Here is a 26101-nt window from a genome sequence, read left to right as displayed (position 1 = left end):
AATTTAGGTCCTTGTCCCTCTTGGGAAATAAATACTCCTCAGCAATTTCAATGAAGGAAACCAAGAGTCTCCAAGTTGACCTCCAAGTCAAACACCATGTCTTTAGTCTGTTAATACTGTGCTATTGTTTTAATGTTGCCCAACAAAAACTCAATTTATTTTATCTTGTTCCCCTTCATAGCGGCTCCTAAAGGCCCCAGGCTTGTGATATCCCCTACCAGGGCAAAGGTAGGGGATACGGTTCGCATCACCGTCCAAGGTTTCCAGGTAGGATCTCCAGTGGTAAGTGCATGGGGGTTACGAAACCAGGGCCAAGTTCAGTTTTGGATACGAGGAGGGTTGTCCTACATGTCGTGTTAAGCCTGTGTGATGTAAAGCTATAGTGACCATTCTTACTGAGTGTGTAATGTAACACATGTATCTGTCAGCACCTGACCCCGCTGCTGCTATCCATGAGCTATTAATCCAAATGGTTCAGCCTGTCCAAGGAGGGTTGCACTGCGTCTGACAAATTCAAACCGTTCAATCATTTAAGTTGCGATGAAATCAAAATAGAGGGGTTTCAAAGTCCTTTAAAGGTCATGAAAACAAAACAAACAAAAAACTTTGAAAGTGATCTATTGAAAAGCACTTAGGGCTGCAACTCACAAAAAGGTTATTGGGAAGGAATGGGTTCATATCAGCTTTGAGATAAGATAAGAGTCAAATAAAAGAATAAGGATGCTTTTGTAAATGGTCTATAGACAAAAATGGATGAAATGCCGTTTAACATGCAGTTATCTTTTTTAATTTTTTAATTGATTTTTCTGTTGTTAGGGCTCTATATTTCATTGTCGTCTCCATTAAGACAGAACAAAGGGAACAAAACTAACACACTAAAATGTATAAATCTCTTAAAATTAAGTCATGAATTCGCTAAATGATAACATGATTCACATTTGTTCCATGTTCTGACGGCAAGAGCCGACTCAAAATCCACAAACAGTTTTAATATTTTATCAGACAGTAACTACCCAAGATTTTGCTTTTTCTGGACAATTAGGGCCGGATTCGGGACAACAGCTTAGATTTCGAGATGTCTGGTCACCCTATCTGGTGGCGCGTGTGCAGTCTCCACTCGGATGCGCTCTTCAATCTATCGCCGTTGGTGACACTCTCTATTCTTTCCGGTGAAATCACAAAATAAAATGCACACAAACTTAGATATACTTACTTACTAGTCCATCAACAAGATCGCCAGGTCAGCATCACTGATTATCTCTTCCTTTTCCTATTCTTTTCCGACCGCGTTTTCTTTGCTTTTTCCATCGTCGAGTATCACGCCTGAAATGCACGCAGGTGTCTTAATGTTTCATGTGTTGTTGTTGATGTGTGTGACGTCGTTGCCGTAAAGCACACCGTGATTCTCGCGAGATTTATCGGGGGCTCTCCTCTCAAACTTGCATTGCTGGTTTTCCCAGCTTTACTACCAGGATGATTCGCCGTACTATGAGTTTGTTTACCACCGAAATGACTTTGAAGCTGTTATATTTAGGTACAATTCCTGCATAGTGTTTCTTTAAAGGAAATAATTGGTGTTTCAGAGCATTGCAAAAAAAAAATCCTAATAATTTGGTTTTGTTTTCCAATAAGAATATCAGAAAAAAATCTAGGATGTTAAAACATCCTCAAAACAAGACACATTTACTTGTACTTCTAAATTATGTGAGACTTTCAGAGAATAAATAGCAACTAGCAAGTTATTTTTATAGCCCATTGTCAAAAAGAGTTTTTCTATTTTTAAGCATAAAATCTTACTAAATTTTGTTATATTTGTGCTTAATTAAAACGAGTTAAGAAGCATAATCAAAAATAAACTTAGTATTACAGTGTACTAGTTTAATTTAATGTAAAGTTGTATATTTTCTGAAAACAAGTCTTAACATATGCCATTTTGCGTCTAATATAGATGTATTTTGTTTAACGGATGTTTTCCAATAAAATGGTACAAGACATGAAAACTGATCAAGATGGTTTATTTATTTTTTTGCTGTGAAAAACCTATGCTTGACAAGAATAGCCCCAGAAATAAGGCAGAGTTATTTATTATGCTAACATCTGGCTTCTCTTTGCTAATGCTAAACTCCTCTCACTTGTGTTTGTGTTCTGTTTTGTAATCTCACCAGAAGGCATGAGAGCATCTGATTAAAAAAAACAAATCAGCAGTTTGTTGATGTATTTCACTGCAGCTTTTAGCGATTTTGTTTCTTTTGTTTGTTCTTGTCAAACTAGCTAGCAAAACAGGTGCGAGCACAGAGGTAGCCAGGAGTGCTTTACTGTCAGCGGCTGCAAATTTATACTTGCATCAATAGTCCGTCAGCTTCCACAAACCTAGTGAAGCAGGGAGATTGTCTCAGTGTAACTATCACCGTCTGCCAAGGGGTAAAAAAAAAAAAATCTTCCCCCCAACAGATAAACACAGCACAGTTTGGTGATGATCCACCCAATCTTTTTGACAGGTCTGACTAAGAGATGTGTCTAGCCAACAGCATTCAGGTGGAAAGAAATTAGACCCGATATGCTATCATTACTGAATCTACTTTACGCTATTTCATCGTTTGTGTCAAGAATTTAAAGGAATGTTACTGTAGTTCTGTTGTATCCCTCCTGGAAAATCCAGGTAGCTTGGTGATGGTTAAAACAGATAATTTCCCTGTTGTTTTACTGGTCTTTGTCAGGTCTAAACTGGTCATTAGCTGATTTAGACTGTAACTATTTTTACCAGATATAAACTGGCTATATGCAGGTGGTACAGAACCAGTTATGGGCAACAATCCCAGTCTAAACCTGTCAATGTCCTGTGAGACCAACTAATAATCAGCCTGGACAAGTTCAGACTAGTTCAGCTAGAATCCATGTTCAAAAACACAGCTACAATCTTAAACTGGATATTTTTTTAACAAGAATGTCCTCTCTTTTGGGGTTTTGAATGGGAAAAAAACACTTAGTAACCTGCGAAGGTGGAGGTAGTTGGTTGGTGCATGGGTTTGTCTGGCAGATCTGTGTGTTTATTTCACCCACAATTTACATATTTGAAGTACACCTTTAAATAATAGAAAGAATGGTCATTATAAACAGGCTTGACGGGGACATAAATCCAGTTTGGATCTTAATATTTACACAAAGGATTTCAGAGGATTTTAAAGCCAATGAAGATTTATTTGGAAAAAAACATCTCCCTTATCCTTAGCTGCTCTAGAGCCCTGGGTTTCACATGTAGATAAATGTTAACACAGAAAACTAAATACTGCCTTGCAATTCAAATTACAAAAAAAAAAAAAACAGACTCAATATCCCCTTTGGTTTACTTTGACTTTAGTAAATCCACCAACAGGAGGGGTCACATTGGTGTCTCCTTCCTTTCTAATTTGGAAATTTGTATTTGAATAGAGTACAAAAGCATTTGTGCTCTCCAAGAGCTTGTCTTACTATTACAGTACATCCTGGTCTAAACCATGTGCCACGGGGGATATTTTTGATCTGGATCTGACCTAATTCCACCAGCAAGTGCAAACTCATTTCACTGCAGTCATGGTGTGAATGTGGAAGTCCAGTGACACACAGCCAAGCCACACTCTCCAATGAACCATTATCAAAGGTCACCCGGTGAAGCCACGTGATTTTGTGAAGTTAGATGGATTGTGCCAGCCAGTCACCTATCACACCTAGAACACGGGTAGATTGGCTTGATCAGCAGAGGAAAGATGGATCTAAAACGAATCAGGATGTAGCCCTGGCTCAGGCACAGAGTTTTTCTACCTTGTTTCTGGGTTTCATCACACCTGTCGTTTTGTGTAGAATCAAACCATCTTATATTGAGCTTTCACAAGTATTAAAATGCAAGGACTTGTTCAAAACAGACATGAAAGATTTTAGTATCGTGTGAGTGGGCTTCCAGGCATACTGTAGTTACAGACAATGCTATACACCATGGACCTCTGTAAAGGAGTGTATAAGAATATTTGATATTCTTTTGCCTCTTGTGGACCTGTTTGATGTGGTATTTTTTTTCATTGCCCCACTAAAAACCATCAAAACCCTAACATTCCCACAAGAAATGCCTAAATTGTTGATGAGTTGGGTACAAGATTTATATCTCTTGTTTTTGTCCTTTCTTCCAAACTGAAAAAAGGTATTGATTGTTGATTGTTTTTTTTTTAAGTAAAAGAAAAATGTAGGTGTTTTTCAAAATGGGTTTAAATTATTGAAAATTTAACAAGTTGCACTTATATTAATATTCTGGTGATACCAATGAGCTCATAATTATTTAAAATAATTTCTATTGTATATTATTTTAACTAAATAAATAAAATAAAAATATGTTAGTTTTTGTTTGTTTTTTAAGTGTCTGTTAAAAAAATAACTGTACTTAGATGACAGCAAATGTAAAAATAGGAAAAGGCATGTACAATTGGGCCGATAACTGATTCAGTACCAATTTATTGTGGATCCCTTTCTGTATGTTGGAGTTGAACTGATTATTTTTCTCTTCATCTTTTTTCCTTAATGTACACATTCTTGTGTACTAAACACACACACACTACTTCCAGAATGAGGTGTTTCCTGAGCCTCTGTTCACCTGGACTCGGGTGGGTGGCAGACTCCTGGACGGCAGCGCCGAGAAAGATGGGAAGGAACTGGTGTTGGAACGAGTGCCTGCAGAACTCAATGGCTCCATGTACCGCTGCACGGCCCAGAATCCATTGGGCTCCACTGACACACACACACGCCTCATTGTTTTTGGTGAGTCGCTCCAGCATTAACTCCTTTTTCTATCCTAAATACACTAAATAAAGGTTTTTATTAGGTTTATATATATATATATATATATATATATATATATATATATATATATATATTGTCTATATTAGAAGTCTATATATGTCATATTCATTCATTTTAGTAAAATTCTCTCTAATTTTAGTCAATGAAAATAACATATTTGTTCACTAAAAAGTGCTGGAAACTAAGCTGGAAAAGTGGCTTATAGCAAAAATGTGTGATGTAAGATAGATGACTACATTTACACATGACCATTTGTACCTCTAAAATGTTTGGTTCACAGATGGCTTTCCTTAAGGTATATTGTCTTTTGTTAGCACAATATCAAATTGTCAACAACTTGTTAAAAGAAAAATGGGCTCTTTTGTGTGATAATTTAATTCCCCTGTGGTTTTGTCTAGCCATGCTTTGCTGCTGAAACAGATGCTGTGCCCCCCCCCCCCCCCCCCCCAAGTCTTGGCTTTTGTTTTCATTGATGTTAGAAAGAAATTGTTTGCTGACACTTTGTGTGTGTGCGTGTTCCCCGCGCTTTGTCACCCCTGGACTAATTCCCCAAACCCAAACTTTTCGAGGCTATCAGGGTTTATGGGAGATCTGCCAATAGCATCAGCGCAGTTCTAATCAAAGATGTGCTTTAGAAGATAAAGGACAGTCGGTGCTCCTCTGGATAATCTGAATGACACCCAAGGCTGAGGACAACAAGCATACTTTATGGTCCATCATCAGCCGTGAACATACTATTGCACCACTTATGGTCAATTCAATCAGTTGTTTATAGCAGATTCAACCAATTTTTTTTTCTCCTCAAAAGAATGCACAATCATGTACAACACAACCTTTGCTGAACTAAAAGGGATAGGGCACTCAAAATTGAAAATTTTCTCATTATTCACCCACCCTCCATTCCAAATTTTGAAGAATTTGTCACTTTTCCATATGATTACTACGAATGGTGACTGGAGAATTCAAACTTCAAAAAGGATGGAAAAGGATAATAGATATATCATAAAAATGTTCCATTAAGTGGTCGGTCCATCATGTTTAATTTTAGATGAGCATGTGCTGTGCAATTCTTTACATTGAGACACATCTACAAATCATTGGGCTGAGCACAGGAGGCCATTTGGTGGAAAGTGGTTCTTTGGAGAGGACGTCACCTGGGAAATGGTTCACGTGGAAGAGCATTAATGTCTATGTAACACCCAAGTGTATCCTGCATCATCCACCTCGTTCAAATGTGGTTTTGAGTCTGAACACGGGTGTCGGAGAGTGGAGAATGGTGATTAGAGCCTTTGAACTGGGCTACTATTGACTTGTTTCAATAGCCATTCATTAAAGCCCATCAGCTGTATTAAAGAGCAAAGATTAGCATTTAGGAGAAAGGAAGCTTGTTAATAGATTTTTGATGCCATGGTATCAGTTGAGAAAAAATAGAAAAGATTTTGGTGGGTTTTTTTTTTTTTTTTTTTTTTTTTTTTCAAAGAGAACTCAAAGTTCAAAAGGTTCTAGTCTTTGGTGGATTTTACATTGAAGTCAGCCAAGAATAGGGGTGAACTTGAACTTTGGCTGCTGATAGCTCTTTGGCGGTATTCTAGTCTTGTCTCTGTGAGATTTGCGGTTTTTATCCTTCATTAGACCGCAAACCTATGATGGTTATCCTTTGGATTATCTAATAACATACTATTTCTCTCTCCCTCTCCACCTCTTTATCACCAACTCCTTCTCCTCTTCCTCTGTTCTGCAGAAAACCCAAGTATGATGAAAAACACACAGAATCCAAACAGTAAGTATTTGAAGGCCTTTATTATATTCATTGGCTGTGTGAAGCTTTTGCTGCCTCTTCTTTACTCTAGTTTGAGAAGACTCTTTGATTAATTCAAAATGACAAAAGGGAAGCAGTGTTTTCTTCCTGAGTGCTAAACTAAAGTTTTTAAAATATATATATATATATATATATATATATATATATATATATATATATACAGATATATATACAGATATACAGCGAGATGAAGCAAGGTCAGAGTACTGCATGCGACAATGCATTGCACTCTTGATCTTTCATTTTGAACCAAAAGCAATATCTCCTTGAATATTCACCAAAAAAAAAAAAATTACACAAAATTGTATAACGTTTTTCAAATAACTATTTATTTCTGAGATTAAAACTAGACACCAGTTGTTGAATTAAATAAGCAACACTGTAAGGTCATGTGCAGGGTTATTTTAGCATTTATACACTAAGTATTTATTAATTTTGTGATGTGCTTTCGCCAATTTATTACTTTTTTATATTTCTATTTAGCTTCTATTTTTCAGATTTATTCCACATTTATTTCAATTAACACGAACTATCTTTAATCGTTTTAGTTATCAATAACAACACTGGTCATGTGACAACTATTTCAAAGTACTATTTCAAAATTAATAAACAATAGTGAAGCAATGCAAGGTCAATATACACCATCCCATTATATATTGCTCAACACGATCTTCCATTTCATCAGTGAATGGAATGAAAAGTTATTTCAACCTCAGAGATTGTCTTGACTGATGAATTGATAGGACTCCCAAAAGGTAAACTTTAATTACATTTGGAATAATCTGCCAAATAATCAAACTGATTTTGTAACATGTTACTTGTTCTTGTTGTGTTCAACATGGGTCATGTGACGACTGTATTGAATCCTATTTTTTTTTACATGATTTAACTAGACACTATTGACTGAATTACACATCATATAGAGTATAACCTACTTTGTCTAAGTGCTAGATGTTTCATCAACAGCATTTCTTCCTGCGCATGGTATAATTGGGAAATGAACTGAACTGTGGTTTGATAAATTACAGTTATACAACAAGTAAAAGTATAGACTTTTATCTATAATCATACTGAGAATACAAGAGATCCAATAACCAGTTATTTTGTAGATTGAAAGGGTGCTGTACAACACTGCTATTCAGATACTATCCAGGCAATGGGAAATGCCGTAATGGTTATTTACTTTTTAATTATTTCCCCGTCTGAGATTTTCTAAAGCTGCATACTGTGTTTTTATTGTCTCCGTTCTCTCTCCGTCCTCTCCTCCTCTCAAGAGGCCATGTGTCTCGCGAAGGCTTGCTGCTTTCATCATTTTGATTCTAGAAGTGAGCCATCACTTACCAATGCACCAGCGAGTCCACAGCAAATATAAATCAGTGATGGATTGCAGTTGTTTTATACATTCAGTGCTGGCTCATTTACAGTTTCTTAGAGACTCATATGTAAAGATGAAGAACTGTCAGGCAGAAGGGTGGAAATGAGGCCTCTGCCCTTTTTTTTTTACTTCTCATGTTTTTCCCTGCTTTCTTTTGCCTCACCCGAAACCCTTCACCGCACCCCTTTCCTCTGCTCCGCCGCATCTACGGATGTAAATTTGAATATGCAAATGCGGCAGGGCAGGTGTGTGAGAGCAAGGACAGAATCAGGTCAACGTGAGCGCTGATCTTGAGTCGAGCCTCAGATGCCCCTCGTATGCAAGTCAAATGGCTTGTAGAACAAGGCCTCGGGAGGTCGCCATGTCTGACGTGTGTCTGAATCTCAAACACCCTCTCGACTCACAAAATAACACCCTAAAGACTAGTGCTCACAAATGGCCAGAAGTCTGGAGCTCCACTGCTGTATCCTTATTTTAAATATATAAATAAAGTGCTGGGTATGTTCAGAATGCTAAACTACCATACATACATATTTTAATACTTTGCACAGTATGTTCATTTCTGTTTGCATGGGCTAATGCATTTACCAAAATATGCAGCCTATACTATACATCTCGAGCACGTAGCACAAAACCATGAATTTAATGATCTATTAAAGGGTTAGTTCACCCAAAAATGAAAATTCTGTCAGTATTTACTCACCCTCATGTTGTTCCAACCCCGTAAGACCTTCGTTCATCTTTGGAAAACGAATTAAGATATTTAAGATATTAAAATCGCTCCTGCATACAGTCCATAGGCTTCTTGAGGGACTGGCTCTTGCCGTCCCCGAAAAGTCATAAAAGACATCGTTAAAATAGTCCAAGTGACTACAGGGGCTCAATCTTAAGTTTATCAAACGACGAGAACACTTTTGTGCGCAAAAAAACAACAAAAATAACGACTTTATTTCAACTATTCGTTTATTTCTCCCTCTGCGCGAGTCAGCTAACTAGTTTAATAGCGTAAGCTTCTGTTATTGTACGTCACACGCATCACACACACATGACCAGCGTCGACCAATAGTGAGCCTACGTGTGACGTAGCTCTACGCAATCACACTACGTTAACGGACTATAGGCTTATGGAGAAAGAAGTGAATAGTTGAAATAAAGTCGTTATTTTTGTTGTTTTTTTGCGCACAAAAGTGTTCTCGTCGTTTGATAAACTTAAGATTGAGCCCCTGTAGTCACTTGGACTATTTTAACGATGTCTTCAATTACTTTTCGAGGACAGCAAGAGCCAGTCCCTCAAGAAGCCTATGGACTGTATGCAGGAGCGATTTTAATATCCTAAATATCTTAATTTGTGTTCCGAAGATGAACGAAGGTCTTACGGGGTTGGAACAACATGAGGGTGAGTAAATACTGACAGAATTTTCATTTTTGGGTGAACTAACCCTTTAAGCTCTATAAGTAATATCTTAAACATGAATTAAATGCATTACAAAATGATTTAGAGGATATATGTGGGTTCTTTTTAAACGTGACAGGTTGTTGCATTTGGGGTGGTGATGGCCCATGCATTCTCATCCTAGGGCGTCATATAGTGACAACCTTGAAATTTCGTCTAAATTCAACGCACATGGTACCCTTTAGCGTCAATATAACACGCACAGAGCTTTGTTCACTTATGGGTTTAGGTCTGGGGTAGTGTTAGGGTTAGACCACTAGGAGGCACCTTCTAACCCATATATATCTGCGTCTCATATTGATGCTAAAGGGTATAAAAGCATCAGTATATGACGCCTTGGGATGAGAACGGGGTGGTGATGGTGCAGCGGATAAGACACATTCCTTTGGTGTGAGAGACCCAGGTTCGAATCCACTGTGAGACACCAATGTGTCCCTGAGCAAGACACTTAACCTCTAGTTGCTCCAGAGGCGTGCAACCTCTGATATATATAGCGATTGTAAGTAGCTTTGTATAAAAGCATCAGCTAAATGAATAAATGTAAATGTAAATCAAAGAGATGATGTATTTAAAAGTAAACCGTCCAGCAGACAGATAAGCAATACTTATTTATTGGTTAAAACACTCGATGACACAAATAATATTTCATATGAATCAGACATAATAGTTTTTGATTGTTATTTACAGCTTCCAAAATAAATGCAAAGTTGTATTTTTCAGCATTGCAAGGTTTTTATTTGCGTCATCCACTCACAAACCCCCGGTACGCAGCAGTGATGCTGTGATTCATATTGTTCACTAATGGTCATTTGGGCTCATAATTGGTTTTATACAGCACATGGTATTATGTTCTATATTTGTGGCTCCAGAGTGGAGTACTTGCAGCCCATTTTCAGTTAGATGACACCTTGGGAAGCATTTTGACCGTGCTTCAATATCTGACGCTTTAGGCACCCTTTAGCGTCAGTTAAATGACGCCCTAGGATCATGGTTCATGAAGCATGGTCAAAATTGTCAGTTAGATGACCCCTTGGGATGAGAATGCGTTGGTACTTTAGAAGTAGAGTGGATCTTTCGTGGCCACGTCCAGTGTAGATACGATCACTGATCACTAGACTAATCTGTTTACAGTATACTGTGCTGCGCTATGCTAGTATTCCTTTCTGAACATAACCATAAAAGAAAACAAATTATTCATATCGTAGATATGAAGTGGTACTTATGTTATATTAATTGTAGCACCAACACCAATATAAGCCATAAATGTAGAAGTAATGTTATATATTACCACTTGTTTTGTCATAAAAATGGGAGAGATGGTAATAGAATTACTTTAGCTCTGAAGAAATATTGCCCATAATACTTATGACAGCCATCATCATTTGTGCTTATTGAACACTGTGTAGTACTGTATGCATGAAAGATCTGGCCCCACTGATTCACCACCACTCTACAGCTTGTTCAAACCTTTTAGAGTGCATTAGACAATTACAGCGAAGTACCTGAGAAAACCAGCTCATACAGCCCACTGTACCTCAGCTAGATGGGTCTCACGCAAAAACTGAGGAACTCTGCTTTCTCCTTTATAAGACCCTTTACATTTGGGATATAGATCACCCAAAAATGAAAAGTGTGTCATTATTTACTCACCCTTGCTTCCGAAAAAATCCCTATGATTTATTTGATATATCCCTATCAAATGTTATGACATCCAATGTTTTGAATATTTAATTTGAGATCTGCATAACTGAATTTCAGTTTGAGATTGAATAATGAATAAATGTTAGTCTGTTTTTTCTTACACTAATCTAAAGCGCACAAATCATATAATTTTGTATAAAACTTTTGTCATTTTTGAAGAAGATGGGGATAATAACTTCTCAAAACTCTCTCGTGTTACACACACAAAACATCGTAAAGTTTTAAAATGATGTGTGTTAGTTAATAATGACGGTAGCCTACATTTTGTTTGTGGGTGAACTCACTGTAAAAATGAATACGACTGAATATGTTAAATCTAATCAATAAAATTGAGGTAACAGATTACAATCAATATTATTAATTAAATTTAACAAATTTGAATTGAATAATAAGTAACCAAATTAATTACTTAAAAGTTAACCATTTAAAATGATCAAAATGTACACATTTTTCTAAACAAAAATATCGGAAAAACAGACTGACGTCAAAGATGAATTAAGAACTCTTTTTTTATTGCCATCATTGAAGACGCCTGATGATAACGAGCAGAACCACTGAAGGAGAAAACTGTCATTTTTAAATCATCATTATGGTGATCAGTGTTTGCTTTAATTGGGCTCTTGACCCTGAAATCATTAACTTTAGATGTTATACGTGAATTATAACCGCCAGATGAACAAATAGAAAAGGTGATTTGTTGGTGTTGGTTATGTTTTAACATAATCATTAATTTACAATCATTTGACCAGAATCACTGAACTATATTTGTTTTTCCGATATTTTAAAAACTAATGTTTTTCTGATATTTTTGTAAAAAAAAAAAGTGTAAATTCTACTCATTTTAAATGGTTAACTTTTAATTAATTCATTTGGTTAATTGTTACTCAAGCTAATTTGTTAAATTTAATTAATAATATTGATTGTAATCTGTTGCCTCAATTGTATTGATTAGATTTAACATATTCAGTCGTATTCATTTTTACAGTGCATTAAGACAGGGCTGTGTGTTTGTTTCAAACCAAGTGTTTAGACCAAGGTTTGATGATCGACTTCCTGCCAAATACTAATTACTTTTATATATTTATTATTTCTTTCAGATGGAGCTCCTGGTTTGCACAAGCTTGGACTGATATGCCTACCACTTATTCTCACACTGACTGTTGAATTGACGTGAATATCCATGATTCAGACGCACACAAACGCCTCCTCTCCAGTCAGGCACACACACATGCACACACTTCACACACAGGCACTCAAGCCTTCCCCAGACCATGACTGCTTTCATCCGTGGGAGAACCTGAACCCCCCAACAGGGGGCGCACCATCCTATTTTTGTGAACACAAAAAAAAAGATCCAAATGGAGATGATCATGAATAAAAAATAAGATGAAATGAAAATAACATGCTGAATATGAGAAAAAGCACCACCTTACCGTCTGCCCCTTTCCACACAGAACGTTTTTTTTTCTCCTTAAACTTGCCTGTCAATCAACCGAGACGAAATCGTTTGGAAAAGCAAAAAAGGCATTTGGGGTTTGAACAAATATCGAGCTGAACAAAAATCTCATGCGTGTGGAGAAAAGACATTGAGGAATTGTGGGTTGCTGACAAAGCTGTCACTTCAGTTCCAACTAGCCGTTCTTAAGTTGCCTCCATAGAATTACTGCACACTGACACAAACAGGACTCGAACACACCCCCTTTTTAAGGACCATGTTTTACGCCATTTGTGTTTTTTTGGTCACAATACTTTTCCATTTTGTTTTCTTGAATGCTCGCGGCTGGAATGTAACAAAAAAGAGACAATACAAAACGTCCTGTGACATTTTATTGCAAAGAAATGGAAGATCCTCTTTATAAGTGTATTTTGTGTACATCCCTGTAAATAATGAAAAGTATATTACAGAGCAGAAAAAAAAAATAATAATAATTAATACGGGTTTGGGAGAAAGATGCAAGGGGGTATAGCAGGTAATGGCTTTATTGCGTGCATCTGGTTATCCCCAACCCAGAAATCCAACCCAGGCTTTTAGAAAAACTGTGAAATCAGTGGCCTTTCTATGATCTGATTTCATGCGTTCAGTATCTATGACATCCGTGTGACTGTTTTCAACCGCAGAGGAAAGGCGTCAGCTTTTCTCTGGGGTTGTTGGTGCATGTGACGTTCAAAGAGGATTTCCCCTCCTCATCTGTTTGTCGCCTACCTGTCCTTAAGTTTTTTGTCGCATATTCAGTGACCTGCATCGTGTACAGTCCTCTCTCTAATCTAACAGTTACTGCTAGGATCATGTTAGCCACCATTACGGCCCCTCCACCCCCCCAAAGGAAGCTCAAGTGAAGCCAAGTGTAAACAGGGTTGTTGCATTTGTTTCATATCACCTGTATTAAACATGGAGATGATCAATTAAAATGACTGGAGTGTGATTGTCCGTTTGTCTTTTTTTTTTTGAGTCAATACTATGTGGTGGTATAATGAAATAACAATAATCATCATTAAAAGTTATGTGACCAGTTTGACTCTGCTTTTATGGATTGTGAATAGCTCAATTACTGTGTTTCTCTGTTATATCAGGTTCAGCTTTAGTGAAAGAGGAGGGACGTCTCCCAGAATCATGTTTGTCTAAGGGCCTATCAGCAGGTGCATTGTGGAGGACGGAAGACCTGAATATCACAAAAGTACAATGATAAACCCCAACACACAGTATCTAATGAATTTGTTTGCCCATTTAAATTTATGTATCAAAAAAAAAAGAAAACAGTATATTCTCTAGTAGTCTCAGACTGTTGGATGTGTTTCCACAATGGATGATGGAACGACAGGGTGTAACATACAGTAGCCTATGCATGTTCTTTCTCTTCATTTGATTTGCATATATTTGTGCTTACTGATTATTCATATTCTTTTATTTGCCCTTTGTAAACACACCTGATAACTTGTAAATAACATGCAAGGGTAAATAGTCTTGATTGCCTTTTATAAACCAAAAACTTTTTCCCAAACATATTTTTGTAGGTATACCTACAGCAATGCTTCATGAGATGGAAATATTGCAGCCATTATTGCCAATTCATATTTCAGCTATGAATGCGGCTCAGCTCTCCGTGGTCTTGTTTGGGTTTGTCCTCTGCCACCCTGACTTACTCTGGATGTCCTCATGCAAAGTAATCTCTTTCCTTTTTTACATTCACATTAATTGCAATTCAAGCTTTTCTAGACACACCATGTATTAAAGGATTATGTCTAAAGCCTAGGTGAGACAGGTGGTTGTATGGGCTTAATAAAATCAGGAAAATGGGCCCTTGCTATTTTAGGTCTCACTCCCCATGTTTATTGGAAAAATTATTATAACACAACTACTACTTATAATAATAATAACATTTATATTGATTTTGTCAGGTTTTTTCTGTAAGATTTCATGATCATATTCAACTGCTTCTGACAGATTTGATCATCAGGAATTTCTGGCACATTTCAGTTACAGTAATTAAAGTTTATAAACCGGATTTTAATCTCCCTCCTTTTTGCCTGAAGACTCATTAATATGCTGTTTAAAATTGGAAAGCAATAGTAGTGATTTACTTTGTTTGGGTTGCTTGAGAAAATTAAGTCACCAGGAATCCATTACGGGTGTCTTGGCATACTCTATTATATCTTCTGTAATTCATATGTTTAGGTTGCAATATTTGTGCTATAACAAGCCAGTAAGGTATCTCCCTTGAGTACAAATTAATTTGGCACAAACTATAAACACAAGGCTAAAGTACATCCGGATTAATTTGGTCTGACATTAACTTGACACTCACTATGTTTCAGTCTATTCACAATTCTTTTCCACAGCATGTTGCCAAATTATTGCGTCTGCGGATCCAAAACTCTTCACTTGACACATGATAGAAGGGGTAGAGGGGTAGTGGACCTTTGTGACTTCTCTGTCAATTATTCAGGAGTAAGCTTGCTGGTTCATGTTTCCTTAGTGCAGCTACAAGACAGCTATCACATAGCAAAACAAAGTCTGTGTCTCACAAGAACAGCATTCAGTCTAGCAAAGTGTTTATGGCTATTCTGATCATTTTCTCGGATGGCAAGTCAACCATATTAGAGTTGCTGGCATTACAGGTTATGATATCTTCCATTTTACATAGTGTTCTTTTTAAGAGTATGCAAATAATGCCTTTGGCGAATGCAAAGCTACCGCACATCATCTCTCAAAGCCTTGCTAATCAGCAACTCTGTTGTCATGTGTTCATGGAAAAGAACTTTGATCCTCAGTATTTACTGTGCAAACAGCAGAATCCTGGTCATATAGTCTTATGTATGTAATTTGTGTTGTATATCAGCCAACTCCACCTCTTAAGTAAATTACATTGACCATTCTCACTGATTATGTTTGCAATAGCCTGGGGATGGTATCTATTTTCAGAGTTATATAGACATATCACCCATTAAAACAAGATATTCTGGTATTAACGCAGTCATCACTCCATTTGCAATGTAAATTGCATATCTTGTGTTTTGGTGGGTTGTACTTTTTTTCTGCACTGGAAAAATTCAAAATGATAACATTTTGAGAGTTTGTATTGCATACTGTCAATAGAATGGTTCTTGGAACAAAGTAGGGGTTTAGATAAACCTCCAAAACTTTGGTCTGATGATGTGTTTTCATAGCGATCACCTGCACCAGGTGGAATGATACTGGTCCCCGCCCTTAGAGAACACAGGATGCAAATGGTCTTGTTGTACATATCAGGTTTTTAGTCACTCTGAGGGAGGAGAGAAAGCTGACAGTGTGCTTCTGCTTGCAGATACTAAACTACAACCTAAACTGCCTGGGATAAGCTAGAGCGGCTTCAAATAAAATTCAATGTCCAGCGGACCACCATAGATTTCACTACAGAGATGCAAATTGCAGAATTGCTTGGAGTGCGCTTTGACATGCAGCTCCTGGGCAAACTGACTCTGTCTTTGGGCACCATGCTATTTGTTTCCCTAATTTTTAGATTCTACAATTCCAGGGCACGAAACAGACGTCAAGGACGTGAAAGAATTCAACAAAAGGGTGCGCAAGCTACCCGAGGAAGCGACTGCAATACTGAGCAAGAGCCACAGAGTGAATCGGCAAAGGTGTCTGACACGGAAAATCGTTTTCATCCATCTCCAGAGAAAACCTTGCAAGAAAGCCTTAAAGATGTTGCAATGGAAAGGGCTCACCCTGAAATCATGCACAATTGTGCAAAGGAGGGACCTGCAGGTACAAGCAACACAATTGAGGAAAAGAATGTCAAACCGAGGTTAACTTTACAACTTCCTGATCGAAACGAAAAAGGTCCTGAAAGTCCAAGTGGTCGGCGATCCCCGTGCCTGGTCAAGAAGCTGGAAGCTGGCACAGGTGTTGGCAGGGAGTTGAGACAAGACCTTGATCACCAGGGTATGTTCTCGAGTTTTCAGTCAAAAGCAGAAATCAAAGTAGAGAATGCTGACCTTGTCTTGGATGGGCAAGGGAATTGTAGAACAGGCATCCATGGAAAGATCTATGAGTACTACATAGAGTCCTCTTCTCATTTCATCTCAGATTTAAGCCGCGCCCGGTCTGTCAGTCCAGTCTATTGTCAAAATGAACTCAGCACTTTGTTTAAGTCAAAATCATTGGACTCCCCCAATTTCAAGGGCCGTTCCCGATCACCAAGTCCACAACCTTCTAGATTCTTAATGAGAGATCTTGAAATTACTCCACGTTTTACTAACGAGCCAGCCTCAACTTTCAAACCGGACACTGTGAGGTACCGCAGGCAAGTAGTCATCCGCCAAGACAGCTATCTTACTGCTGCCATTGACTCAGAGCTTCCAATCCCCTCACCCACAAAGAGGGCTTTAACACCTCGCAGCAGTTCTCCAGCACAACCCAGTGACATCCCTTCAAGCCTCTTAGACTCTGATATAGCAAACCAGGATGCGCCAGAGGAACCACAAGTCGAAACTGTCGCCGGAGCAAAATTCTTACACTTTCCAGAGAACATGGGGAATGCAGAACTCGAGAGTCTAGCAGGGAAGCTTGATTTAGGCAACTGTTTGGAGACTTTAACACTTGCTAAAAAACACAGTCACATTGCCCTTCAGCAAGCTGCTCTCCGTGTCATGTCTGATAATTACCTCCAGGTCCTCAGAGACCCACGCCTCTTTGGCAGGCTGAAAGCAGGGGAGCGTGATCACATCCAAACACAACGCATGAGAGGAAGGAAGTGGTTAGTAGTGGCAGATATGGAGTCCCCGGACTGGAGTAAATGTCTGTCACAGTCTACAGATTTAGAGTCTGTATCAGTTAAGACATCCAGCGGTATGTATTACTACGATGATTATAAGGACACATGGCATCTTCATTCCCACATTCCCCAGGAGGTGTTATCTAAAGGTTGTGCCATGTGCACCATGGATAATTATCTGTTCATCGCTGTGGGTTTCCAAGGCCTGGGCCGTGAAGCGACCCCTTCAAAGAAAGTGTACTGTTACAATCCAGTGACTTCAATTTGGAGTGAAATATGCCCCATGAATGAGGCAAGGCCTCATTGCAAACTCGTGTCTCTTCAGGGCCATCTTTATGCCATTGGAGGGGAATGCCTATCAACAGTTGAGCGATACGACCCCAGGACCAACCAATGGACCTTTGTTGCACCCCTTCCTAACGAGACGTTTGCCGTAGCTCACCGGGCCACGGCTTGCAATGATGAACTGTTTGTTGCAGGGGGCACGTTGAGGTACACCCTTTTGCGCTACAATCCCAAAACCAACACATGGCGAGAGAGCATGATTGTGGGTAGTAGGGACAAGACCGCAGAAATCGTGGCTGTGAGGAACTTCTTGTACCGTTTTGACATCAGTCCTCTGGGCATCAGCGTGTATCGTTTCCACGCGGTGGCCCGACTGTGGTACGAATGCTCCTCGATACGCCTTCCCCATTGCACTGCCTTTCAATGTGTTACCATGGACAACATTATCTACTGCGTGAGCCGTCAATTTACCTTGAGGTTTCTTGCAGATGAGGTATCTCCTAGCTTTGTTGCGCAGGATTTGAAAGTGCTATCTCCGGCTAAAGGCGTTTTGTTTCCAATCATCCTTGTGCTGCCCGACAGGACCACTCAACAAACTTGTGTTTAAATAAGGTCAGACCTTTCGAGTCGGAAGTTGAGTTGTCTGGTAAGAGCAAATACATCAGGATCATATTTTGCACATGTTAGACGAATGTTCTTATTAGTGGCAATTGAGATGAAATATCAAGGCTATTACGTTGAATTATTGTTCAGCTAGAATTACACAGCACTTACTGATAGATAAATAAATCTGCTATTTGTTTGTTTTGGGCCTCATGTCTAAATCAACCTTTAAATCCTGGAAATGTACTGTGCAAGTGCTTAAAATGTTTCAGTAAATATACCGCTTTTGAAACACTATGGCTAATTTTAACCAATCAATACTGTGTGTAGAATAAAGCCGAGCTGCAATTGTGGAGATGGTTTCATAAACAACATGAATGGCTGCCATTACTACAATTTATGTAAGCTGGATAATTATATGGATCGCTTTTTCTTTCTTTTTTGTTTTCTCTGCATATCACATGAGATGTGCATGGGTTAATCTTACATGATACCAGGATATTTTTTTTAGATAAAATGTAATGTAAATTATTGGTTGTATTATATTTAGTTTTACTGCAATTTTTCATGAAATTTCCACAATTCTTGTAGTCATGAAAATGGGATTTATGGTTCTTTGCAAATCACAGAAACACTTTGGATAGTCCAGAGGAAAAGCTTATCTTTTTTTGGTGCGCATACCATTAAACATTATAGGGATAACTAATGACGTAATGGTTAAGGAAAGAAGAACCTAATGCTTTGCCTCTTCAAGCACATTTCTGTATCTTCTGAAAAACTAGGAATAAAATGATTTCATCTATAATAAGTATTGGTTCTTGTGTTAGACTTCAATAAGTAATGAGTTCTGACAAAATATGCAGCAGGAGGTGTTTGTGTGACCAGGATCTTAATTAAATTTAAATGCAATTATGCTGTCAAAAAAAAAGCAATCACATATTCAGTTTATGTTAATGAGGGTATACAATACAATCACCGTGACAATCGAGTATGCATATGTGATCAAAGAAGGTGGCATGCAGAGGAGAGTGTGCTGTGATGCAATTCCCTGTGATGTATCGTTGCTCTCTCTGTGTAACTCTAGCACCATCATGTGGGGGAGATTTCAAGGTCTGATGGAATCTCAACAGAACTAATATGCCACAAAAGAAGTCTATGACGGAGACAAACACAAAAAGACACATAGTTGGAACGTTCCAAAGGCTAGCAGAAGAACACAGTGAGATAAAACCTACACAGCAGGAGAAGTGTGAACACAGATGGTTGGACGTCAAATATAGCATCCGATTCCGTGTAATTAAACACTTTGATTCAACATAATTAAACACTTAATGAGATAGGAGTTATGAAAGTCCCCTTAGAGTGTCGATAAATGACTCGACTGTCTAAACTAGCGCTGTGGTCCAAATGAACTGTTGATTCTGCGTGCACATGATAATGGAGCAGATCGTGTACTGTGAAAAAAAAACAGTGTTTTTGTTAACGTGACAAAAGCTGTATTTCTGTCACCCGTGCACAGTGAATTGTACTAGTGTTCATAAAAATAGACCTGCAAATACACACCAACATGTAGTACGAAGAGAAAGAACAGTCTATGAAGTTTGAGACCAAAACTCAGATGGTAATCAGGATCATGAGGTCTTACTTGCTGCTGTCATTCAAATACACAAATGGGACCAACCAAATACTAAGACATTTGGAAATTCATGTTAATGTTTCTGTTCAGCTTTTTACTTTTTGACATGCAAAAAATGCTAATGCTTCCTTTTACAGTGTAATTACAGAAAGTACTGATGGCTAATATAAGGTAAGTAGGCTACATGGAACAGGGGTAGGAATTGTAGTTACTAAATTAAGTTCATAGTATTTACATGGGTAACTGGACTGTAAAAGGAAGCGTTACCCAAAAAAATATAATGTACAAATATAAAACTGATGCAGTATATGGGAAAGTCATGGCCTAATGGTTAGAAAGTCTGGTAACCTGATGGTTGTGGGTTTGATTCTTAATAGTGGCAGGGAATGACTGAGGTGCCCTTGAGCAAGGCGCCTAACCCCCAATCGCTCCCCGGGTGCCACAGCAAACTACTTAAATGCAAAGGATAATACTTGGCCTTCAGATGTCACTTTCACTTAAATTCTAAATGTATTTGAATTGTAACGTTTGGACCACATTGCAGTATTGCATCTCTTTTATTTGTTTTGGTTCAAAAATACCAAAATGCTCCTATTCATTTTGTTTTTAAACAGTCACTGGTCAATAAAATAAGGTAGTCTGGAGGGCTGAGGTTGGTGAGAGACAAAGGGTAAGGGTCACAGCAAGCCGGCTGGATTACTGGAGACCTGTCTGCAGGGTCTGTGTTTCAGTGCCAGGTCCCTGTTGCTGTGGTTGGCAGGGTGTTGGCTGCTGGAGAGCCGCTTGGGCATGCTGACGTGGCGAGAATGACAGAAGGTGCTGATGGGGTGCAGAGGGTATGAAGACTTATACACGCTTAGTGTGGGCACAACTGCCCGCTGTTGTTGCATGCGAGCCCGCCAAGATTCCGCCAAGCCAAACTTAGTTGGAGGGCCTGCATGTGAAACAGAGGGAGCCAGTAAGAAAAAGAGAGGCATGAAAAAACACATGTTGTTTCAGTGCCACTAGCGTCACAAAACAGTAATAGAAATGACTCAATAAAAATAGCAATGTTGACGAGTTATTATCAATAACTTAAACTACCATTTTCTTTTATTACAAATTGCACTAAACAATGTGTTTGTAAATCTGACTGATCTGATTGCAGCTGTTCCTGAGTCAACAACTCACTGATTCAATAATCCAGTCAAAATGAGCCAAGAAACGGGATATCGGATCAACTGATGGCGAGAAATGTAAGTTACTATTTAGTATTGATTGTTGATTGTTGTAAATGAACTCCAATTTAAATCATGACTGCATATTTGTGCAGTTAAATTATAAGTAACTAAAATTGATATTTTACTGTGAAGAGTTCAGATGCAAAAGCCTCTAAATGCCATTTGAAATTTTCTTCTTTAATGATGATTTTTATCAAACTTGTATATTTAAGTTCAGTAATTTCACTTAAATAACAATTAATAGGTAATTATCATTGCCATTTAAGTGAAATTACTGAACTTAAATATACAAGCTTGATAAAAATCATCATTAAAGAAGAAAATTTCAAATGGCATTTAGAGGCTTTTGCATCTGAACTCTTCATATTGAAGTTTAATGTTTTGATATTGTATCATAAGTTTTGATAATAAAAAATGTTTGATTATTTGTAGATCAATAGCCTACATAGGCCAATTACATGTCTGCATTAATCTTTCTTATTAGTGCAGACTACTGACTAGTGCTGGCTAGTATAAATTAAAACAGTTCATTGATCACTTGGTTTTAAGTGCATTCTAAAGCAAGTAATTTTTACTGGAGTAATATTTTATTAAGGTATCTGTACTTTTACTCAAGTAGCCTACTTGGTTTCTGTTCTTCATCCCCCACTAGACCTACTTTAAAAAAATATGGGAACGCACTATTGTCTCATTAGTAGAAATAGCTATCTACAAATCTCCTTTAAGAAAATTAAGCCATTCAGGTTTGAAACAACATGAGACAAGAGTAAGTAAATGATGGCTGAATTTTATTTTTTTTAATTTAAACTATTGATTTAAAATCATACTGAAAAATATCAGACATCAATTTATCATGCACATTTGACACTGTTATTTTCTCTCTGCTCAAATAAAAGAAAAAAATAAAGACATTGGACTAATAATAAAAGCCAACGTATTAAAATAACTGATATCCACAATGATTTACAGAAGTGGTCTCCAACATTAATTCAAAATGCTGGCCGAACTGCATTAAACCCCATCTGGAGTGAAAGGAATGTTTAATACCTTGGACTGGATGGTCTGACCTCTCCGGGACCCAGGCCAGTTTGTCAGAATGCCAGGAGCGCAGTGTGGGCAGAGAGGAGGAGGCCTGCCGCCCGTACGACTCATCATAGAGTGACACCAGGTAATGGGAGGAGGGGACGTCATGATGAGAAAGTAACAGCCTTGTGGGAACACCCTAAAGCATTAAACCCATGGACATGGTTTATCAGACCCAGTGAATGACAGGATGAATTATCATGTACATCTAACTGCGATGCTTAAAATAGATATAGCATGTTTAATATAGTCAAATTCAAAGTGAAATTTGCATTAGCATGCAAAGAAGTGTCTCCCTCCACCACTATTGTTTTTGCAACGTAGTTTAAAAGTGAAATCATTCTTTGTGGTTATGTAATCTCTACAAGTGACTTATTATTCAGAATCACAATTATTATTCAGACTTTTACAGTGATAGTTCAGAGCTCCAGTATGCAGTGGACTGTTATTTTGGAGTTTCATATCTATGCCTGCTGTCTGTCATCAAAACCGAACATGGTGTGTTTGTGATGTTTGGTAAATGATGCATGAACTGATGGATTTGTCCCAAACCTCAGATCTGTGAAGAGCCTTTCGCCGCATGGCAACATCGGGCCTGTGCAACATGTGGGGCGTGTAGTCCAGCCTGTTGGTGCTGTTTGCTGTCTTGCACTCTCGAGCGAACTGTTTCACCACACACATACACACTGAAACACTCAGTAAACAAATCCCACGCTCAGCAGAGCTCACGGCCCTTTATTGATCGCAGATGTGCTCTCTCAGGTCTGTTCCTGTCTAGGGGACTGCAGCACGACTTTCATCAATCCCATTTGTCTCCTTCCAGTCTGTGCTGACCAAGCTGATCAGTGGCGCTAATCACTTTTGCATAGATCTGAGCACTGTCTGAGGAACTGCATCCCTTTCAGGGTTTAAACATCCCAGTTTGGCAAGTGCTTAAGTAGTGCGTTAACTACTCGAAACAAGAGTGATTAGAAATTGTCCCTAAATAATCACCACACTGTGAAAAAAATATTGTTGGTTTAACTTAAAAATTTTAAGTTGATTGAACTGGAAAAAGTGAGTTAATACAATGAAGGAGATTAATTTAATCATCAGAAACTCAAAATAATAAGTTAACTCAACTAAATAAATTATTTAAGTTGATTTGACAAAAGAAAAAATGTTGTGATAAGAAATCTTGTGTAAAAATGTAATGTTTTATGTAATATTAAAACAAATCGACAACTTTTAATTAAAGAATGTTGGATTTGAATTGCCTAACTAACGTATTGGTTTCAATTTCAAAACAACTATGTTATTTTTTTTAACTCGGCCAACAGTTTTCATTAGATCCTCACTAATATGTTTAGGCTACATGACAACGATGTACTAAATGATGTACTTTTCACATACAGATGACATTTTCAAACCTATCCCCGTTCACACGGATCCATGAAAACGACTTAATATGCTGTATTATTTGGAAGGCCAATAGGACCAAAATGTGTGAAACTAAACCAACCCGATCACACTAAATGCGTCTTTATAGCACGTGTGTGTATTGCCGTGTAATTCATACGCTAAAGTAAGTTTTTACGTGCATATGATACGCATTGGTTGGTAAGGGTAGGTTTAAGTGTGGGGTTTGGGTAGAATTAGTTGTGTGGGGTTTGTATGTATTATAAGCAAATGAACTGTGTATCAAATGCACACAAAAAACTGTCTCATATGCACGTAAAAACTCATTTTCGCCTATACTGTAAATTACACGACAATACACGATGAGTGTTATAGAGACACATTTACGTGAGAACAGGCTGACTAAACACATGATTATGCTTTTGTTTTGGCAGTAGACTGAACATGTAACACGCATGAGCATGACATCCTTGTTCTCAAAAAAATCATGATTCTGTCACTGTAAAATAAATAAATAAATAAATATTTTCATGATTTGTAATCACAACATTTTTTCTTTTGTCAAATCAACTTAGATATTTTATGTAGTTCAGATAACATAATATTTTGAGTTTCCGTGATTAAATTATCTCCTTCGTTGTATTAACTAAATTTTTCCATTTCAATCAACTTAAATTTTTTTTAAGTTAAACCAACAATATTTTTTACAGTGTAGTTTACACTGAGATGATATCTTTTTCAAAAACTTTAATCGTGGATCCTATTTTTAAAAGTCTGTGTTTTCAGACCCCCAAAACTCCATTGTCATATAAATGAATGACCAAAACACATAAAAAGTTTCCCGTTTTTAGTTGAAGACTGTGTTGTGTAAATGGCCCCTAAATCATTTACATGCAAGTATTTGATAATGTCTCTCAATAGGAAGTTAGGTTCGATATTTGCAGCTCTTTGGGTTTTTAAAGCGACTCTTGGTAAGATATTGCAGAATTTTTAAAGACACCAGTGTTTAGCACATTAGATCACAGCAGCAAAAGATCCACAATATACTGCCGTACACAATTTCTCATTCACAAAGCTGTTTTTCTCAGATACAAGTCACAATATGGAAGAAAATATTATTGCAACTTTCGTTTAAAAATAGTTGGGCCTTTGGTCAAGAACCCCTATGCAATGTTCCTGGATCAGATATAATGTTCGTCAGGCATTTTGAATTTTAATTTGCATGTGCCTCGTTGTATCAAGATGAAACTTAACTCAAATAATAAAATTCCGAATAGCATAGGCTACTAGTTAATGGTTAGACTATTAAAACAAGTAAAAGTAATGCATTCTAAGATATTTAACAGAATACCCACACAACACAATAATGTTATAAAAAAATATACCTACTTTTAATTTCTCCTCCACCCAATTACCAATGAGTACTTTGTTGCTATACTTCTGCTCTATTCTCCAACCAGGCTGGCTCCACTTTTCATGAGAGTTTTCCATTTTTTTGCATGCAGTTCAAATACAACACTCTGCAAACCTCCAACATGGTTATGTGGTCAGTTCCTTCATGACATCGTCAAAGCAAGAAACATTCTAGAGTTCCGTTGCCATGGACACAGCAAACACTACGCTGCCACTATGGGAGCAGCTTCTGCAAAAGAAGTTTCATCAGATTCCTTTAAATGCACCGCGCAAATGCTGACTAACTGAATGATGATAATTAGCTTTACTTGTAGCACCAAAGGAGACTGCAGTCTCATACAAATGAGGCTGTACAAGGGACATGCGGTGTGGGAGGAATTTTAAGTGTGCACATACTGAAATATCATTCATGATTCAATGGACAAATTGGGCATTGTTTGTATATAACAAAAGCAGTTTAACACTTACATCAATCCAAAATATTGCAAATAAAATACAAAATTCTTTGATGAATCAAATGTGACTGTTTCTTTTTCTTACTAGGTTTAGTCACAGAATATTGCTGGCTGACAATGAATATTTCAAGGAGAAAATTGGTATAGAGTGCAACCCTTTATCAGCGGCCATTGTTAAGTATTTTTCCTATTCATTGTTTGTTTCAATACACTGTAAAAAAACAATATTTTCACAATTCACAAAACATATTTTCTTTTGTCAAATCAACTTTATAATAATTTATTTAGTTGAGATAACTTATTATTTTGAGTTTCTGATGATTAAATTAATCTCCTTCATTGTATTAACTCACTTTTTCCAGTTCAATCAACTTAAAATTTTAAGGCAACCAGGTCAGTTACTTTATCAAGTTAAACCATCAATATTGTTTTACAATATTGTTTTTTTTTTTACAATATTGTCAATATAGTTTTTTTTTTTATCCCTATAGGGATTTTAAAAACTAATGAACCAAACCAACCATACGAGATGAATCACAATACAAACTTTGACATGGAGAAAAAACAACACAAGACAAA

At 37.5% G+C, this 26101-nt stretch overlaps 3 protein-coding genes across 8 annotated transcripts in view; 2 read left to right on the top strand and 1 right to left on the bottom strand.

Moving 5' to 3' along the window:
* The window catches only part of igsf21a (immunoglobin superfamily, member 21a), a 311041-nt gene extending 296654 nt beyond the window's left edge, over positions 1-14387 (top strand). For 3 of the 6 annotated variants that reach the window (XM_089125332.1, XM_089125329.1, XM_089125331.1), the window contains exons 7-11: positions 182-282; positions 4590-4782; positions 6566-6604; positions 13744-13847; positions 14185-14387. In XM_089125332.1, coding sequence (XP_088981458.1) covers positions 182-282; positions 4590-4782; positions 6566-6604; positions 13744-13847; positions 14185-14256 — 509 coding nt within the window. In that variant the 3' untranslated portion in view covers positions 14257-14387. Of the gene's footprint in view, positions 1-181; positions 283-4589; positions 4783-6565; positions 6605-12269; positions 13683-13743; positions 13848-14184 lie in introns of those variants that run through there. The other 3 variants (XM_089125330.1, XM_039673393.2, XM_039673394.2) reach the window with 3 other exon arrangements.
* Positions 14388-14776: 389 nt separating this feature from the next.
* klhdc7a (kelch domain containing 7A) lies at positions 14777-19116 on the top strand. Its single transcript, XM_039673392.2, has one exon. It carries the CDS (start codon positions 16069-16071, stop codon positions 18319-18321), a length of 2253 nt encoding a protein of 750 aa, XP_039529326.2. The 5' UTR covers positions 14777-16068; the 3' UTR covers positions 18322-19116.
* A 1375-nt stretch (positions 19117-20491) lies between these two features.
* Positions 20492-25349, bottom strand: cfap107 (cilia and flagella associated protein 107). The gene is made up of 4 exons (XM_039673396.2): positions 25044-25349; positions 22809-22919; positions 22221-22395; positions 20492-20887 (listed from the first exon to the last, which is right to left on the bottom strand). Exons 1-4 carry the CDS (start codon positions 25143-25145, stop codon positions 20631-20633), a joined length of 645 nt encoding a protein of 214 aa, XP_039529330.1. The 5' UTR covers positions 25146-25349; the 3' UTR covers positions 20492-20630.
* Between the last annotated feature and the right edge of the window lie 752 nt (positions 25350-26101).

Source organism: Pimephales promelas, chromosome 21 (genome assembly GCF_988280905.1).
Source record: "Pimephales promelas chromosome 21, fPimPro1.hap1.1, whole genome shotgun sequence".
In the NCBI taxonomy this organism is placed as follows: domain Eukaryota; kingdom Metazoa; phylum Chordata; class Actinopteri; order Cypriniformes; family Leuciscidae; genus Pimephales; species Pimephales promelas.
The sequence above is the reverse complement of the archived record's forward strand: the minus strand, read 5'-3'. Positions and strand labels throughout refer to the sequence as shown.

Excerpts from the sequence above, each read along its gene's own strand:
- klhdc7a (XM_039673392.2), top strand. The coding sequence starts at position 16,069 with ATGCAAATTGCAGAATTGCTTGGAGTGCGCTTTGACATGCAGCTCCTG.
- cfap107 (XM_039673396.2), bottom strand. The coding sequence starts at position 25,145 with ATGGAAAACTCTCATGAAAAGTGGAGCCAGCCTGGTTGGAGAATAGAG. Across the intron at positions 22,920-25,043 it reads GGGTGGAGGAGAAATTAAAA|TTCGCTCGAGAGTGCAAGAC; the intron begins GTAGGTATATTT and ends GTGGTGAAACAG. Across the intron at positions 22,396-22,808 it reads AGGCTCTTCACAGATCTGAG|GGTGTTCCCACAAGGCTGTT; the intron begins GTTTGGGACAAA and ends TTAATGCTTTAG.